This window comes from Triplophysa dalaica, chromosome 1, assembly GCF_015846415.1.
Source record: "Triplophysa dalaica isolate WHDGS20190420 chromosome 1, ASM1584641v1, whole genome shotgun sequence".
Classification (NCBI taxonomy): Eukaryota; Metazoa; Chordata; class Actinopteri; order Cypriniformes; family Nemacheilidae; genus Triplophysa; species Triplophysa dalaica.
Window position 1 is genome coordinate 19,514,754 of NC_079542.1, and position 18,547 is coordinate 19,533,300.

The 18,547-nt window shown below is 36.2% G+C and overlaps 1 protein-coding gene across 1 annotated transcript; it reads right to left on the bottom strand.

The window, feature by feature from the left end:
- Positions 1-1,898: 1,898 nt before the first annotated feature.
- Positions 1,899-15,203, bottom strand: slc39a13 (solute carrier family 39 member 13). The gene is made up of 10 exons (XM_056755934.1): positions 15,068-15,203; positions 13,804-14,166; positions 10,720-10,827; positions 9,888-10,021; positions 5,126-5,254; positions 4,831-4,920; positions 3,636-3,686; positions 3,333-3,465; positions 3,132-3,231; positions 1,899-3,021 (listed from the first exon to the last, which is right to left on the bottom strand). Exons 2-10 carry the CDS (start codon positions 14,162-14,164, stop codon positions 2,946-2,948), a joined length of 1,182 nt encoding a protein of 393 aa, XP_056611912.1. The 5' UTR covers positions 14,165-14,166; positions 15,068-15,203; the 3' UTR covers positions 1,899-2,945.
- Positions 15,204-18,547: the final 3,344 nt, after the last annotated feature.

Sequence of the window (18,547 nt, forward strand, 5' to 3'; positions counted from 1 at the left end):
TTCTCTGATATCTAAATAGAAGGTATGTGGCTTTATTAAGTGCCACAATTATCCTTGAAGATAGGATTATGTCACTTGTTGGATTACATCACTTCCTTTTTGCTGAGAGCACGTGGTTTGAGCTGGAGCGATTTCATACTTATTCTTAATACATTGTTTATTCTTGTTATATCTTATGATATAACAAGATATATATAAGAGGGTATAACTCATCCTTAAGTATATCCCATACCAAAATCGTCCTAAACTCTAAACTCCAGACTTTTGATACCACCTAGCATAACAAAGTCCACCAAAGGGGGTAAAGATTTCACACCTAAACCCTGCGATAGCCTTCCCGATACTATTCGAGGGTCAGACACACTCTCCAAATTTAAATCTAGAATAAAGACACATCTTTTCAGCCAAGCATTCACTTAATGCATTATATCCTAAATAAACCACCGGAAGACTGTATTTATTAGATATTATTTACTATAAACACCATGCCCTGTGCTGTTTTACCTTTTTTGTGTTTTCCAATTTTTCTCCTGTAAAGCTGCTTTGGAACAATGCACACTATGAAAAGCGCTTTGTAAATAAAATTGAATAGAAGACATTATAACTTAAAGGTGCCAAATAATTAATCGAAACAATATGTTAAATTGTTCTCTGATATCTACATAGAAGGTATGTGGCTTTATTAAGTGCCACAATTATCCAGAAACAGTTTTACATGTCCATTTAAAACCCCGGGATTTGTCCCTATGAAAAGGTCTGTTATTACCTTATTTGGAAGAGTCATGAATATTAATGTTAAGCTAGGCTCTGATTGGCTGTCTCGCTGCACCGCTCATGCCACTAGCTCACACATAAAACAGATCGCTACTGTCAGTCGTGAAATGGAAGAAGTGGATAAGATCACTGCTAACTGCTTATGGCAGGGGTTCTAATGGCAATGTAGTCAGAATTGCCCCTTCTTAAATCAATAACAAAACGCTGAGCAAAGCCTGCTTGATTGTGCCAGGTTCGAAAAAACTGACCCATGCACTTTCGTCACGTGACTATGGCTGCTCTGCATTTCAAGTTGCATTGTAAACAAATATAAACCATGCCAAAGGGGCAGATGCATCAGACTTTATGACTGTGCAGCTCGTGCTGTTTAAAAAAGACGCTCAGCTTGCGCAAACCCGCCTGATTTTATAGCTGTGTAAAGAAGATACGTGTCTGCGCAGCTTGAGTTGTATAAAGAAGACGGATATGAGTTTATAACTGAGAAGCTTGCACTGTACAGATGACACATGCCTGACTTTATAACAGCCCCGCTCGTGCTGTATAAAGAGACATGTCTGCACAGCTCGCGCCTAGACGTGCCCCTTCATAACATCGCGGCTTGTTTAAAGACGACACCGATGTCATCGTCCATCGCGGGGTTTCAATGTAGACATCGTCCGATGCCAATTTGGTAGACATTGCATAACCCTACTAACAATCCCTGTAGAACTTCCGATGATTTGTCTGTGCATGTCCGGCTGGTGGTATATCCAATGTTGGGGGCGTATATCCCGACTGTAACGTCACGTGTTATGTTGGGATTGGCCTCTTTTTCAGTGTTCTTTTGCATGCACACGATATTCACAAGTAGGAAACAATAGTGTTTAAAGCTCACAATGTCATTTCCATATATAGACCTCTTATTATTCATCTATGCCTAGGTAAATACAATTTCCATTCTATGGCACCTTTAAAATTTTGCCCACACTGGATGCGGTGCGACACGACACACCCAATAATATTAATTTTCGCTGCTCTCCCTGCTATTATTCATTCTGGCTGCATGGATGGGCAGGGAGTTTTGTCTAGAACAGAATCATACTACCAATCTGAACTGTATGACAGAACAATACACACACTTTAAATCAAATAGTAATTCTTAAGTTTCTTTATTTCAACAACAACAAAGGGAGGACCTTGATTTTAATTCAATATGACATTAACAGCATAAATATATATATATATGTATATATATATATATCATCTCTAATTCAAATATTTACATTCCGGCAAGCCTCCTCTGCCAAGTAATGGGTGCAAAACATTATTTTCAGTAACATTTCATGTACGCAACGGTGATACATTTATCAACACTTATTGTATGAAATGGCAATAAATCAGGTAAAAGAATTTAATCCACTAATATTATCTGAACCGCTTAACATTGCATCATTTATAATGCCGGGAACACAATTAACTGTGCAGAAAATCAGTTAAAGGTAAAAAATAAGCAGTGTAGTGGCACCCAACCAATAAAAAAAGACTAATACTGTACAGAAAGAAATAACACAAGCAAATGAGTATTATTAAGAGTATGTTTGGAAAAAAAGAGCAAAGAGTATGTAGTTATCTACAACTACAGTATCGCAGCATGCGCAAACTTGTGTATGATCACCTTTACTAGAATGACTATCAACAATGTGGCAGCATAAATTAAGGGAATACAAATAACCTGTTTAATGATGATGAACACAAAAATCGGATTATGTAAGCATATCTATCCGTGTTCCGTCTCTAATAAATGGATGTGTTGTGTTTTCAATTGACTTCAGTTTAAAATATTGATATGAAACATAATACTACTTATAGTCAAAGCACATTCTTTAATTGTTTGTGTGACCCATTGACATCACAGAGACGTTTTTGGAAGATTACAAACATCTATTGCTTTCTTCTTACTGTTTGGTTCAGGTTCACTCTAAACTTCATTGGAAAAGCACAAATGGTTCAAGGAATGTAAGAGATAAGGCCACATGCACATACTGTACCTGATTGTCAACATTGCTTTTTTCATTGACATCCCTTACATTGTTTTTGGGGTTGACAAAAATGTCTATTTAAAGCTTAAAGAGTGGAGGGAATTGTCTCTTTATTCCTCCAGGATGCTAGATGTAACATGATTAATGCAATTTCTAGTCTATGATGACGGAGAGAAAAGCCATGACTGCTATCCCACAAACCAGCAGCAGAACCTGTAGAAATGAGTTCCTGCAGAAATATGGGACACATTCATGGATGTTATGTAAATTATTTTATGTATATGTCAAGATTCAAATGATGCAATATTAGTCAGTATTAGTGGATGAAGCACGGATTACCTAGGGCTCGTCTCCTCTAACAGATCAGGTACCACATTAACTAAGGCAATGTAGAGAAATCCACCTGAGGTGAAGGGTAGGATCCAAGCAGTGGCATTCTCTGCAGAGACATACACAGGAATAGTTTGTGGCACATCCAAACATGAGTAAAATCTAAAAGTACTTCATTAGACATGTTGCAGAATGACTGTAGTGCCTCACCTGCCCCCTGCCATGATTGGGAGCAAAGAGCAAAACACGCCCCCAGGACTCCTCCAAGTGCTGTAGATAGCTGCATGCGTGCAGCTTTCCAACGGTCGAACCCTGCTCGTAGCAGAATGGCAAAATCTCCCACCTTTAAAGAAAGAACAAAACATTTGTGCACAGCAATAATACAACGCTTCCTCAACCGTCTTCAAGCATCAAGACATCCACTTTCTTTTACATGACCATATTACTTATCATTATATTCATTTCTTGATTGTGATTAAAAAATGATTCAAAGAGAATTTAAGTGAGAAGTACCTCATGAGGAATCTCATGAAGCAGGATGGCGAGTGTTGTTAGGAGACCAACCTTTAAAGACAGGCAAAAGTAAGATACAGCAAAACCCTCAGTCGGAATATAAGCATACCCTTATTTTTCCATTCACCTACGGTAGGACGAGTAAAAAAAATGAAGCCTAATAATCCAGACAATGTTTTATCTGGCACATATGTATAACTGAAATGTTAACAGAAGCTATGGGGGAGGTAGAGAAAACAGTATTGGTAAAGAACTGTGCCATTTTACTCTCCATTGCATATCTGCAGCCAAATATGTACACACAGGCCAGTGAGCAAATGTTTACAAGTATAGTTTTTTCATGTGCAAGCGTGGTTGTTTCTATTGCACGCAGTCCATTTCCTCTCAATTTCCCACCCCACACATGCTGGGAGCCTTATGCTTCTCCACCTGGACTTCACCTTCAGAAACCCATATAAATACTGCAGCACTATAAATATTCCCGCATTAACAACCTCACTCTTCTCAATGATCTCCTTTGATTGAAAAGATCATGGGAGAATCTTCATTTACAACACAAGTTTCAAGTAAAAAAAATAATTATATTTTAGCTGTTTATTATACATCTAGAATCTTGCCATCCCAGGAATCTTATTTACACAACACAAGCTATTTGCAGTATTTAGCACTCCCCCCCCAAGATTTTATTAAATGTATTGAGATACATAAAGCTATGTTTACTGGCTATGCTTGGTGAAAATATTCTAAATAAACTGTACATTTGTATTGTTGGTTTTTGTAGGTGTTACTACTGCTGAATAATACACAATTTAATTGCATAACATATGCAATTTCCTTGCATCATATATTTAGTATAATACAAAAAAAGGTATAGTTTTTTTAGGTATAGTACACAATTTTAATGTTTGTTGAATTAAATGTATAGATGGACAAGTGTCACAAATTTCAGTAATTGTGTTGTAACAAATGGCCCAAACCTAAAAGATCTATTCGAGACCACCACATGCCCATCACATATTTGCTTATATTAAGCAAAAGCATAAAAGGGTTTGTTCAACTAATTATTTACATGGCAAAAAAAGTAGAGCAAAAAATGTGTACATTAAATATATATAACATTCAAAAATTGAATTTTGATAGGCTGACAATATCTATGAATGAGTGCTACATCCCAACTGGGTTGGTTTGCTCTTACCTTTTTGCTTACTAAGAAACTTCCAGCCACCGCTAGCCCATGAGTAAAATTATCAATGCAGTTAGCAAGAAGGTTTAGATAACCACTCGTCTGAAGATAAAAAAAATGTATATAAAAGCAAGAACTAGAAAAATAGATGATTTGTAAACAGATAATACAAAAACAGTTTTTTTAAATATTAAAATTGTAAGGTTATTCATGGTGAAATTATAGTGTTCTATAGTCTCTAAAAACTGCAGAGAGCATCTACTGTACACTAAGAAGACTGCTATGAATATTGTAAGCGTTATCTTACCTTTATTTTCTCTGGCTCTATATAAGGACTGATGTCAGTTTTTGGCGTTGAGTCGGAGTTGTTGTTAGAGCAGATGCCATTTGTTTGTTGGGACACAGAAACCTTGCTGCTCAGATCTGTTAAACAGGACTAAGACAGACAGAAAAAACAGAAGCCAAAGGTTTTTTTTTTAACAAATCTGTGTGAATTCTGCTAGAAAATGCTAGCTTTTTCACACCTTTATAGAAGATACCGCTTAATCTGACTGATAATTAGAAATCTATGATGAGCAAAAGAAAACATTCAGGGTTTTTTAAAACATATCTTTATACCACAATAAAGGCATGGTGTCAATAATTTGAAATTGAGGCTTAGTAAAGGTTTAAATTAATGAAATACAATTGTGTATAGTAGGTAAAGTTGTTGTGAACCCATGCTTTAAAAAAATACAAATAAAAAGTGAGAAGTATACTGTAAAAATAAAAAACACAAAGCAGACAAATTCTAATTTTTCACATCCACTCATTGAGAACTTCTGCCTTGAAATTCTGGAAACTCTTTTCAACAGTAGCTGTTTTCAAAAATGGCTGACAAAAGCTGCCCGTGTGAAAAGTCTGAGCAGCATTTCTGATTCACAACAAGACATTTCCCCTCTGCTCCAGTCCACAGACGGTAAGGTCTCTAAACTGTGGTTTCTGTACACCGTGACTGACTTCTGTGGCCTGTCTGACTGCTGATGGAATGCCGGTGGCAGCAGCTTCCTGCAAGATCCTATTTATAGCTACCTAAACAGAGCTGAGGATATCAATCAAACCCCAGGTCTCCCATAAGCAAGACAAAAGATACAGACACTCAAAAAGATATTCAAAACACAAACAATTCAATATGAAGGTACTTGTTTGAAGGTGTGACTCTTGCAGTTCCATTTTAAATACAAATAAATACACATTTACAACATAGAAATTGAAAACTCCCCATAATTTTCAAATTGTTCATTCACTGTAAAATCTAATAGTTGTCCTTACTTAGAAATTATTTGTTAACTTTACTCAGTTGTCAAAATGTATATATTTTCCTAGTTTTTATTAAGTTACGATTACTTGCAGGGGAAATCAAACTACTTTTCGCATTTAGTATATTTTACTTAAATCAAGCAAGTAGCGGCAAGCGAAGCCATTACTTTACTACACCAGCAAGACGCAGTGGAGAGCAGATCTTGCCTGTACGCAGAAAAGATTCCCAACATGCTTTGCGCCAGACTACATCAGGAGAGTACATTTTAAAAAATATGATTATTTTATATGTTTTTAGTTAAATTAAAGACTTGATAGTGTTTAATGTTCACTTCTCTTAGATATTTAGAAGAGTTTGACATATTTTTCAGTTTTGTGGTTACCACTGTTTAGAAGACATGTGCATGTGATTATGGTCTGAGAACCTCATGTGTTTGTTACCAATGAGCATAGTTTGTGCATACAGTTCTGAGATCATTCTCCCTTTTTGCTCGTTTTGTGTTGAACAAGTCAAGGTGTTTGATTTATGCATTTTTAGAATTACAATTATGTGAAAGAAAAAAAATAATTAGTTAACTTAAAACTCTAATGATGAATGCAATAAATCCAATGGAAATTATTAAATTGGCAATAATAGTTAATTCTGTGTACTCCACACTAAGTCAAAAGTACATCTGAACTAATTTTTTAAGTTACTTGAACTCATCAATACCATTTCACTTTACTTAGTATTTTTAAGGCAATCGGTTTGCATGCTTTTTTAAGTAAGATCAACTAATTAGATTTTACAGTGTTGGTTTATGGTCCCAAAAACAGAACCAATAAAGTTGCATAAAGCGGCCCTAACATACGGGGTTTCTGTCAGTCTTATATTAATCTTGAGTACCTAAAGAGTAGTACTGCATACGTCGTATCTTCAAAAAAACTTTTCGAAACCTGTATGATCGCTGGGGGAGTGTATCGAGCACAGAAATATTGCCAAGTTGACCATGTTAAGCATGATAAGACAGCACGTTTAACATTGTTAAGAAGTCAGAATGCATGACACATCACCGCAGTAACCCTTTAATATATATTAATATATTGATCTATTTTTATATAAAGTAGTGGACAGTATACTGCTGATGTAGTTTATAAGTGCTGTCAGTGTGCAAGTTAACATTCTGCTATAAACAAATGACTTGAAATATGGCAGAAATGCATTTGTTTACATAGAACCGGAAGTTTCTCCAATATTTCGTAAAAAGCGTCATGGGGTGAAGGAAACTTGTGGAAAGCTTATTATTTTGTGATACAACAATTTACCAAATAAAGACCCACATAACATGCATCTAATGAAGAAGACAAAACTTGAAGACAAACTTGAGATGCAAAAGAAACTGCCAGTATAACGTTAACTGTTAATCTGTTTCACTGTACTAAAGTATAATGTCCAGGAAGTCTGCATAAAGCACACATGGCAATGTAAAGTGAGCAAAACAAACCTATTATTTGGTTGTCTTTGTAGGCAGTTGAGAGCAAAGCACAGCTTTCAGCTTTCATATTTATCAGTACAAAGTTTGACAAGTGAAACAAGGTGTTTGTGTTTCTGGGACTGATGCAATGCTCTGAAAGTAACCAAGAATAAAGGCGTTTAAATTCTTGAATGACAGGAAAGGTTCTGTGATTATTTGAATAGTACATCTACAATCACAGTGTTTGGTAAATGTGTCCGGCACAAACTGTGATTCACACCACTTTTGGCTCCAGAACATTCCTTCAGCATCTATTATTCGATCTCATTTAAAATCCATCTTTCTCTCTCTTTGTGCGAGTTGACCAAAAATAAACAGTGTGTCTCGACGAGGTATGATATGATCGTGTCTTTCCATTCACTGTAAATCTTAGTTTAACAACACACACAAAGTTTTGTGAATCACTTTGATTCTGTGGCATTTCTTACAACTCTGGGGCATCATTACTGGTAGTCAAAGGTGGGCAGAACTGCTCGCTTTCCTAAACTCCTCAAAATATCTTATTTTGTCTTCAACAGAATCAAAAATGATAAATACTTTTCCTGACTATGGTATTCAATGATTCCCCAGAATGTTGGAATGTTGAAAAGTTGCTTACATTGCTCCAAATATCTTACCTTGTGTTCAACAGAACAAAGAAATTTATACAGGTTTGGAACAACTAGAGGGTTTAGAGAGCAGTGTAAATTATGACAGAAATTTCATTATTGGGTCTAAATTTCCAATCCACATACCTGTACAAAAAAGATAAAACATGTTTTGATTGTCGTGACAAGCAGCAATTTACAGACAAAGTGCTTGTTGTTGAAATATTAATGCAACACACCTGGTTTGTTCATCTTTAATCTATGAGTTTAGACAGGATTTTTAAAAGCTAATGACTAATAATGACAGTTGTCATCACAGCTGTGAAGTTTAACAGAAGCTCCAAGATGTTTGCCTTTCAAAAGAAATGCTAAGCCTGTTGAGCCTTACTGGTCCATTCATCATTTACAAATATTTACATTATAAAATATTGTGCGCTGTGTTGGACATTTTTGTCCATTTCAGTTTTGTTTTCCTTGTCGTTTTGGATGTGTTTATGCCAACAGAGTGTATTTTTATTGGAACATTAATATTTTGCTCTATTTTACTTTGATAAATGTTTTTAAACTAGGTACATACAACTGTTTAACTCCTTGAAACCCATTAAGACTTAAAAGATTTTAACTGTTTGCCATGCAAGCATAAATCATACATTCCATATATAACTCTTTGATTAAGGTTCAAAATTTAGAAAAATCAATACATTTCAAGAAAATTCTACATTTTCAAGTGTGTACTATTTACTTTGTGCTAATGCTATTTTCTCAATTTTAGTTTATTGAGCATTTCGGTTTTCCTGTTTCTGCTGTATTATACAGTACGCCGGGCAAACCGAACTAAATATACAGCAATAAATGTGTTTATGTGTTGCATAGATAGCATTTGTGTGTACCGAAATTTTTGCGTATTTTGTGTTTATGTATACAGTTTGAAAGAAAGACATCATATTTTACAGCAAATCACAAATCCAACACCTTATATTCAAGTCAGTATAGCTTACTGAGATTTTAAATTAAATTTTTCCTTTTTATCATAAAACAGGGTCACCATGTAAACAAACTGGTATTTAAAGTGTTAAAATCCTGAAAATGAATGAATGTTTGGTAGTTATGATAAGAACTGATTCTAGTGAAAACAATTTAGTGAATATATGTATATATTTTTATGACCGTGTATGGACATGGACATTTTTGTGTGAGTGTGAGTTTTTTTTTAAATTAAGCACAAGGTTTAGCAAATATTTACAGCAAACTGGTCATTGTTTACAAAACCCTATGAATGAAAACAAAACTGTAAATAATTTCCCAAACAGCTAATGTTCACCTGTGCCAGTTTGAAACAGACCATAGCGGAATTAAACACATTTTCATTGTTACCTTGTCTAGCACTTGCACAATCTTCAGATGTGCATGTTTTTCATAGTTTGTGTATAAAAATGACAAAGTAACAGACTTTGTCTCCCCCATGAGGTCCAAAAATGCAATGTTCTGCAGTGAAACCACAAGTTTTTGCAAGATATTCCCAATAAGACAACAATAACAAAAAACAGTGTGAACTTGTGTTCCTAACCTCCTTACAGTAAAATTGATAAATGCAACATAAGTAGATTTACTGTATATTCCTCATAAAAGCATCTGAAACTGGAGAGAGAGGACAAAGGTGGCAACTTACAGTGGCTTTCTGGCAGTCTGCTTTGTTGTCCGAGTCTCTGTCATTATCAGGAAACATTTTCTCCAAGATCAGGAAAGACAGGAGACCCAATATGACCCACAAGCCTTGCATTTTGAAGTGTCTGTGACATCCATCTATCCAGCATTCCCAAACAAACACAAGTCAATGGCCTTTTCAATAGAGATGTTAAGAAATGTCCTGTTCGGTTACATTATAATTTTTAAATGATGTACAAATAAAAGATAGTTAACCCCAAAATGCAAATTCTATCATATACTTGCATGACCTTCTTTCTTCCGCAGAATATAAATGATATTTTGAAAAATGTTGGTAACCGAAAAACAGCGGTACCCATTCACTTCTTTTGTATGGTCAAAAACCAGTGCAAGTGAATGGGGGCCAGTTAACAAAATTGTTCAAAATATATTTGGTGATCTGATGAAAAAAGTCAGTCACACAGGGCTGAAATGACATGAATGACAGAATTTTTTTGGGGGGTCAAATAAAATTTGTTTGATTTAAAAGCTTCCCTCTGCATACAACAAATGTAATCTAACTTGGACTCATAAATAGGAATATTATACTGACTGTTTACTAAAATGATAAAAATACAAACATTTCCGGCAAACAATTTATTAATTTACAAAACACAGATCACACGTCATCAGAAGTAGATTTCGAATCAGATTCATTCCTTAATTAACTGGGTGTCACAAATAGGAAAACATGGAATAGCTAGGAATGGAAAAAAAAGAGACCAGACTTGGAAAGAGGATATTATTATTTATGCATGACTGGCAGCAAATGTTAAATATAACGTGAGAATTCTTACCAGAGCTGTAAGTGTTAGCCCAAGCTTCAGGCAGAAGGTGGAGAAACACGTCCCCAAGGAGACCACCAATAGCAAAACTCAGCAGCTTCTTCAGCTTCTGACACCCAGCTGGAATCAGAGCAGAAAGTCAGAAATGCAAAATATGCAACATTATTATGAGGTTTTGTGGCTTTTTCTTTCTGTATACGCTTTGATTGTAATAATAATTAATTTCCTTTGTATTCCGTTTCCAAAGCTGTGCAGGTTTACCAAGGTACTTGTGCAACCATAAAGTGTTGCAATGATAATTAAACAGGCCTGAAATATCTAGCGAAGTAATTCTTTACCACTGCTTCTTAAACCATGTGGTGCATCTACGCCTCTGTGGGACAGGACACACCTAAATTGACCATAATTCCAGCTAACCTTCTACCCACTGCACCCTTCATTATAAGTACAAAAAAGCACTTTCTAAAAGGGATGCCAGAGTCAAATCTATTTCTGCATCACTGATGTTATCATCACAGACAAAGGTTTTGCTGAGCATCACTGCCCTCGGCAAATCACTTTAGAGGATGACCAGGCATCCATAAAATTTCACTGCACACGTTTCCCGGTTTGTATTTTTCAATATTATTCTATTTTTCTCTTGGTCCACTGCACCAAGAATTACACGTACAAGTCATGACAGGCCAGATTCAATTCACCAATGGTTGCCTACAGGAATATCACTGGATCTGCCCCGGCATACTTTCACAACCTCCTACACCCCATCAAGTTCTTGTATTGCCTTCTCATAAGGGCTAGGGCTGCTCGACTATGACACAAATCATAATCACGATTATTTTGGCCAATATTCAGATCACGATTATTTAACACGATTACTCATTACCTTTAAGAAAACAAAATAGAAAATATTTGCCTTTTAAACTGTGAATTCAATTGAAAAAATATAAAAAGCACAGTTGAACCACATTTAAAGGGGTGCGCTTTATCTGCAGTTAGATAAAACTTATAAATATATATAATCCGGTGGATTTATACCACAAGAAAAGAGAAGATCCAAGCAAAATGGAATGTGGCACAATAATTTTTTACCTCGATTATTTTGTATTTGTAATTGTTGTAGGCCAAAGTTGAAGATTTCGATTAATGAAATAGCCCTAATAAGGGCAGTAAATCACTTTCGTGCTCATTCTCCTTCACAACTCCTTCCTGGTGGAACATTCTTCTTAACTCAGTCCGGTCAACCACATCTCTCACAACATTCATAAAACTACTTAAAACCTCTCTCTTCTGTGTATACTGTGAGACAACTAAATGATAAAAAGGTTAAATAAAAAAACTAGTGGTGGGCATAGATTAATTTTTTTAATCTAGATTAATCTAGATTAATTCCAAAATTAATCTAGATTAATCTAGATTAAAATGGCTCATTTGAATTATGCCGAAGGCATTCAGAATATGTGTGCTACCCAAATAATGACTAAAAGTAAGTCTTTGAGAACGGGTTTCTCAAGCCAGGTGGCGCATTAGACCAGGGGCTCATCTCCTGTTTCCAAAATGCATCACAAACTGCTTGAGAAAGCTGTTCTACTATGATAATTGGTGATGAAAATTAAATTATGTTCAATAAGATGAACTTGTGTTTACTTCCGCATTAGCTAAGGGATGATTTCCGTTTAGGTGGTACTTGAGACTGGAAGAGCTCCTACAGTACATTTACATTTAGTCATTTAGCAGACGCTTTTATCCAAAGCGATTTACAAAGAGTGAGGGAGCAACAAGCGATATGTCATACAGGAGCCATAATACATTAGATCTCAATACAAAGTTACTGGTTTCAACTAAAGCTAGACCAGTACCTGTTGAGAGAAAGTGTTTTTTTTAAACCAATTCCGCATTGCACAAGGTGCAAACAACCTTAGTCTTGTCGATGTTTCTATTGGGAAGCTTCTTAAAAATTAATATTCCCTGAAGCAAACCCGGCGGCTTCATAGCTGCATCCATGTTAGCACGTCACGTTTGATGCGGTAATTTCATAGTATAGTCCCAGCTGCCAACCCAACTTTGAGAATAGATTAACGGCGACATTTTTTTTAACGCGCGATAATAGTCTCACTGCGTTAACGGCGTTAACGGCCCACCACTAAAAAAAACCCACTAACCCTCTCTCTCTTTCTCACAACCGGTATTTTTCAAGCGTTTGTGGAAACTAGTAACTTTGTATTAGCAATTATTCATATTTTTTCCCCTGTATGACATCTTTAAGTCGCTATGGATAAAAGTGTCCGCTAAAGGACTAAATGTGAATGTAGATAAAGATGTGATTGGTAAAATTCTTCAATAGGTCAAGCTTGCTTACACAAATCACTTTCAATCTTTGAAGAACACCCTCTCTGCATCATGTCAAACACATTACACAAAAAGGGAACGGGTCTGCTCATGCATTTAGCTAAGCCTTTCTGTCATTGAAAACAAACAATGTTGGTTCCAGTACAGTAACAATAACAGCATCTTTCAGCAATGATGTTTCTTAAATTGAAAATAATTTAGTGTGGGGTGTAGGCAGACGAAGACAACAGATTATACCTAGGCTTGGACCATATGCACTTTAAAAAAAAAGACTTCATTAAAAAGCTTTTTTTCTTCGTAAGCCAGGTTATCTGTGCACTGCATGCTCTGGAAAAGGCAAAGGCAGAATATCATGGAGAAACTAAGCTTTAAGTAAGATGCGGAAGTGCCCAAAATTCCAGACTACTGTACATTGACCTACATAATATATCAGCAAGTAGGTTCTTCCAAACCTTTATTAATAACAAGCATGTGTTTATCACACTAGGCCTGGCCTGTGACCAGAAAAGAGCAATCGTCTCATATTTTCCATGTATCTTGTGCAGTCTGCCTCTTAAAAACCACAGCTATTCAGCTAGTATTATAACATCAACATATCATTTGGATACGATTTCATGTTATCACAATGCTATACTTGTACCTGATATGGTCACTGTGTAACTTGATTCTAGATGACCTACTACAATTAGGCAGATTACAAAACATATGCAGGTCCACAACCACAAATGTAAGGATATAATTGAGACTCACCCTCAGTTTTCAGAGATTTTCCAGCCTCAAGGGGTATCACCAAGAGCGGAAAGACACCACTGAGGCCAATGGCAATAGATCCCACGAGGGAACAGAACCAAACATCTAAGTTATCAGTGGAAAGCAGCTCATACAGGTACTGGAGATCCAAAAGGTCCTCAGTGGCCCATGGGCTTGACCCTGCAGGCGCAGTCTTTGCTTGGGCCATAGCAGTCTGAGCCATCATTTTCCCACCAAAAGACGAAGTGGAGGTGACAGCCAGGAGACCGGCGGCAACGAGAAGCACAGCAGCTGGCCACAAGGGCCTCTCTGGTCCTGCTCTCATCAGCCCAGACCTCCGCAAGGCACTTGAGAGTAACATTTCTGAAAGGTAGAGAGGAGCCTTCAAACAAAATTTTGCGAAGTGGAAAAATTAGTTGAGTTTTAATAAGGGGTCCCGTACATCCTGTCCTACCTGCAAACCCCTCAACAAAACAAACAGCATACATACGCGCTACATAGAAACATTCAAACAAACAAAGGCCTAAAAACAACACACATTTTAGTTCCTCAATTAAAACACAACAGTAATGACATGAAAACGCAGTAGCTTGTAAAAACAAATATCGTACCTGAGTTAGGCCCAAACGCAATGTGTTTGTCAATTAATAACTAAATGCATAACAATGAAAGCAAATAAGTTCAGCTGAATTTCCTGCAACTGATTTTAGTGCCAAAAAGATATTTGAAATTCTTTGTATTGAACACGTACGGTGTGTATAGAAAATGTATAATAAAGTAAAGTATGCAATAAAGGTCCGTTAGTTAATGTTTGGAGCTTAGTTGAATAGTTTGAGATTATATTAAATGAAATAAAACTAGGTCAAAATGTACAGTCACTAACGTACAAACATAATGTCTATCAGTCTGTGTGAGACGTGCAAGTAAGAACAGTGCTTATGAGGGAGCGGCAACTTTTCGGACAAATTCGCAACCGCAGGGCTTTTAAACACTACCAAATTCATTCCTTCCTACGTTTCACCATCAGCTACTAAGACCAAACAAAACACATTATACAGAGAGCAGGCCTGAATACAAAGACAGTGTTGAGTTACACTTTAAATAGACGGTCAACTGTTTACTGTACGACTGAAACTCGCAAAAACGCTCCGTAGTTGTTGATAAAAGTAGAGCCGCAGACAAACATTGATACAAAGTTGCACGCCTTGACATACATAGCGGGTCACAGAAATGCAATGATAAACATACAAATACTTTGCATTACCCTGTTGAAATTCCTACAGTTTTTACTCCGGCTTGACCCTGCCATCCAGGCGCTGCTGTGTTTGAGATGTGAACTAGGGCTGTAGCAGGCGGACGCCCCCTTTTCCTGTCCTAAAGGATTTTCCACAGTAGCCACGTCTCACCAACCGGAAGTGCGCTGCAGTCTGCGCCGAGAGAGGGAGACCTGCTGAGAATGCGCATCAAGCGACGTTAAACATGTGGAGTGAATATGCTAGAAAGCTGATTTTTTTTTTTTTTTTTTTAGACTATCATTTACCCAACACTATGTCTTTATCACAGAACAAATTATCCAAGTCTCTCTCTCTCTCTCTCTCTCTCTCTCTATCTCTCTCTCTGACATATGTAGCCAGACATTGTCTCATTTTAACATAAAATCAATATTCAGAATAACTACTTTTACTATTTAAATGGTTATTCATAGCCTACATTCATAATTATACAATGTATAAAACAACACATTACAATAGTAATGTGCATAATATGCAATATAATACAATTTCCTGACGAGTATAGGCTACTAATTTGGATTGCGATTTACTATTTAGCTCAATAATAAAAAACGTACCGTGTACCCTAAGTGTGTATTCAACTATTAAGTCTAAAACATTATTTTTATCATTCAGACAAAGCAGTGTCAGGTCATTTAATGTTTGTCCTAAAATGTACAGTATATAATTTACTATCACCCTCTTACCTTTGCTTATTCCTAAAAAAAAACACAGAGAAACAGAAAATCACTCAACCAAACCTTCACTTTCATTATTGCTCATTTAAGGGCTCTTCTTAATCTAAACAAAAGAGTAGGATACCTTTCATTTTCGTTTATAAGAAAGTGAGTTTATGTAGAGGCGCTATATGTAATATCCTTTTAGACTGTATTTGATGTAATTTCTCAAAATGACATCTCATACATTAAATGTGCAAATATAAAGACAGCAGCATAACTCTTTGTATGAGAGTGTATGGCATTGAAGCACGTAGATAAATGGTGGTGCTTCTCCTTATGCAGTTTTCTTCTACAAGTGTTTAATAAATGCATTTAACAAAACATACACATATGTTTGGCCCATGTATGTTTTGTCTAGTATGTCTATTTATGACCACAAGATAGCGCAGTTGGTTGAGGCTAGTGCCTGGAACATAGACGGCAACCATAAACGTCTTCGTCTTTACCACCAGTTTGTAAAATTAAATCTTAGGCACATCTATATTAAAATTAAGAGCATCTTTCTTTAATCTAAAATATATTTTCTATACAAAGACATGGAAATATATTATGAACTTCATTTAATCATGTTAATGTAGGTTAAGTGTCAGATATAATATCTACATTATTAAAGAAGCAGAACATATTTAAAGCTTTCTTACTTAAGAAATGGACAAATCAACAGAATGTTTTAACTTGCATTGGGTTAAACAAACTTTTCACTCTTACTAAATCTCGCTCCTGCTGACTGACACTGGAGTATTTTTAAGTCTTGTTTCTATGGATAAAATTAAATCCTCCGTGTTTCAGATGAACGAATACACAGTGTCTATGAGTCATCCTGGTTTGACTTAAGCAATGCATTTAGTAAGAGGAACAGATCTGGAGCCATGGGGGCCAAAGAAATGGTATATGTGTGTTTATGAAAGTGTGAATGTGCGTGTGTTCCTCTGTTCATTTACATTTACGTTATTATTGTAGAAGTCACCTTTAATACTCTACGTTTGATCAATTTTACTGGTTACTTCTCCATAGGGTTTCCATCTTTATTTTTAATTATTTTTTAAACAAGGGACATGTTCCTACTAGTGCCATGAGACTCTTAGTCATTCACAGGCAACCACATCTCAGCCAGGGCTGATATCATCTCTATTATTACTGTGTAGACAGAACAAATAAAATGTCAGGACATTTTAGGTCCATGTAAGGTACAGTACATAAAAAGTGTGAAAGATAGGGAGCACCCAAAATCCGGCACTTAAAGGTCTCATGAACAGTGCTTGTTTTATACTGTTAAATGAGGTTTATTTATGACGTTCGCATGGTTTTTACATTCAAGAACATCAAAATCAATAAGTAATAGGCTAATTTCTAGACAGGCTTTGAGGCCAGCTCTGCAAACGCTAGGTTTTAATGGGTGTCACGCATTGAAGACTTTATAAGTAAACACCCACTGCTTTGATTGGATAGCAGTTTGCGTAGTTGGAGCCTTCTGTGAATTTGGTTAGAGATGTAACGTTAGGTTACAGATTAGCACCATTCACAGTTTTCGCAGGCCATCAGTATTATCTGGAGACCTCCTGTGATTTATAAATGACCTCCCCACATCAGTATTTCATGTGACGCAATCGCACGGCACGGTTTTACTCAAATTCCCGGATATGATGTCAAGGCTTTGCGTATAGTTTGTATAGCCTATAGTTGCATTGCGTTTAATGATATATAACCAAACCCGTCTGCATTTGAGACCCGTGATCGTGAACATGAAAAAAGATCACCACGATCGGGGGTCTCAAGTGTTACAAGTTTCCATGATAAATAAACAAATGGGAGATTCCCGGTAACTTATGGATATCACCCATTACCCGAAATTAAACCAAAACTTTTCAAAACAGACTGCATTATTTTTAAATGGTGTATGAAACCTTGAAAAAAATATATATGAGCCAACCAAATCACAGAGATGACGATTTGTACAGGCTTAAGATCACAGACAACCTCTGCAAGTATTACAAATGACTAGAGGTCCCCAGGTAATACTAATCTAATGCGAATAGTGCTCAGGGCACATAAAGCGATCTCTAACAAAGCATAGTGAATGTTTTACTCACATAAGATTGCTGCACCATTCCTATCGGATCCAATATTCACGACACCAAATGGGCTAGAGAAGTAGTTGTTGATATTTTTCTATGGAGGCGGTGTTCTACCTATCAATGTCGTCATAGATAGGTGCATTCCAGAACCTGCCGTTCGCTGGGCCTGGTGTCAATAACAGATGTCATCTCAGTAACAAGGGCGTTTTCAGTTCTAACACTTCTATGATGTTCTCGTGGATACGATTCCCTCTTATATAACAAAAGCTCGGTCAATCATTTTAATCCATCACTCCTTTAAAAACCCTGATAATAACAACATACTGTAACATGCATGATTTTATCTCACTGAATATACATACCTGGAAGCTGGTCAACCAGTAATGCTCTTTTTGATATTGCGATACATATTTTTCTCATAAGTTAAATTGGTGAAGTTGACAATATTCAATATATCTATTTCTGGTGTCTTGTTAACATCAGCATATAACGTGATCTAACATATTCCAGCAAGATATAAAGTATTCGGTGTTATCCGGTAAGTAGACCAATTTGGATTTTGCTTTAGTTTTTGGCGTTAGCTTGTTAAAGGGCAGAAACATCAAAGTATAGGTTCTACCCAAGTGACATGCTAAAGGTACATTCTTTTATATGGAAC

Excerpts from the sequence above, each read along its gene's own strand:
- slc39a13 (XM_056755934.1), bottom strand. The coding sequence starts at position 14,164 with ATGTTACTCTCAAGTGCCTTGCGGAGGTCTGGGCTGATGAGAGCAGGA. Across the intron at positions 5,255-9,887 it reads CAGACTGCCAGAAAGCCACT|TCCTGTTTAACAGATCTGAG; the intron begins GTAAGTTGCCAC and ends TGTCTGTCTTAG. Across the intron at positions 3,687-4,830 it reads GTTTCTTAGTAAGCAAAAAG|GTTGGTCTCCTAACAACACT; the intron begins GTAAGAGCAAAC and ends CTGTCTTTAAAG.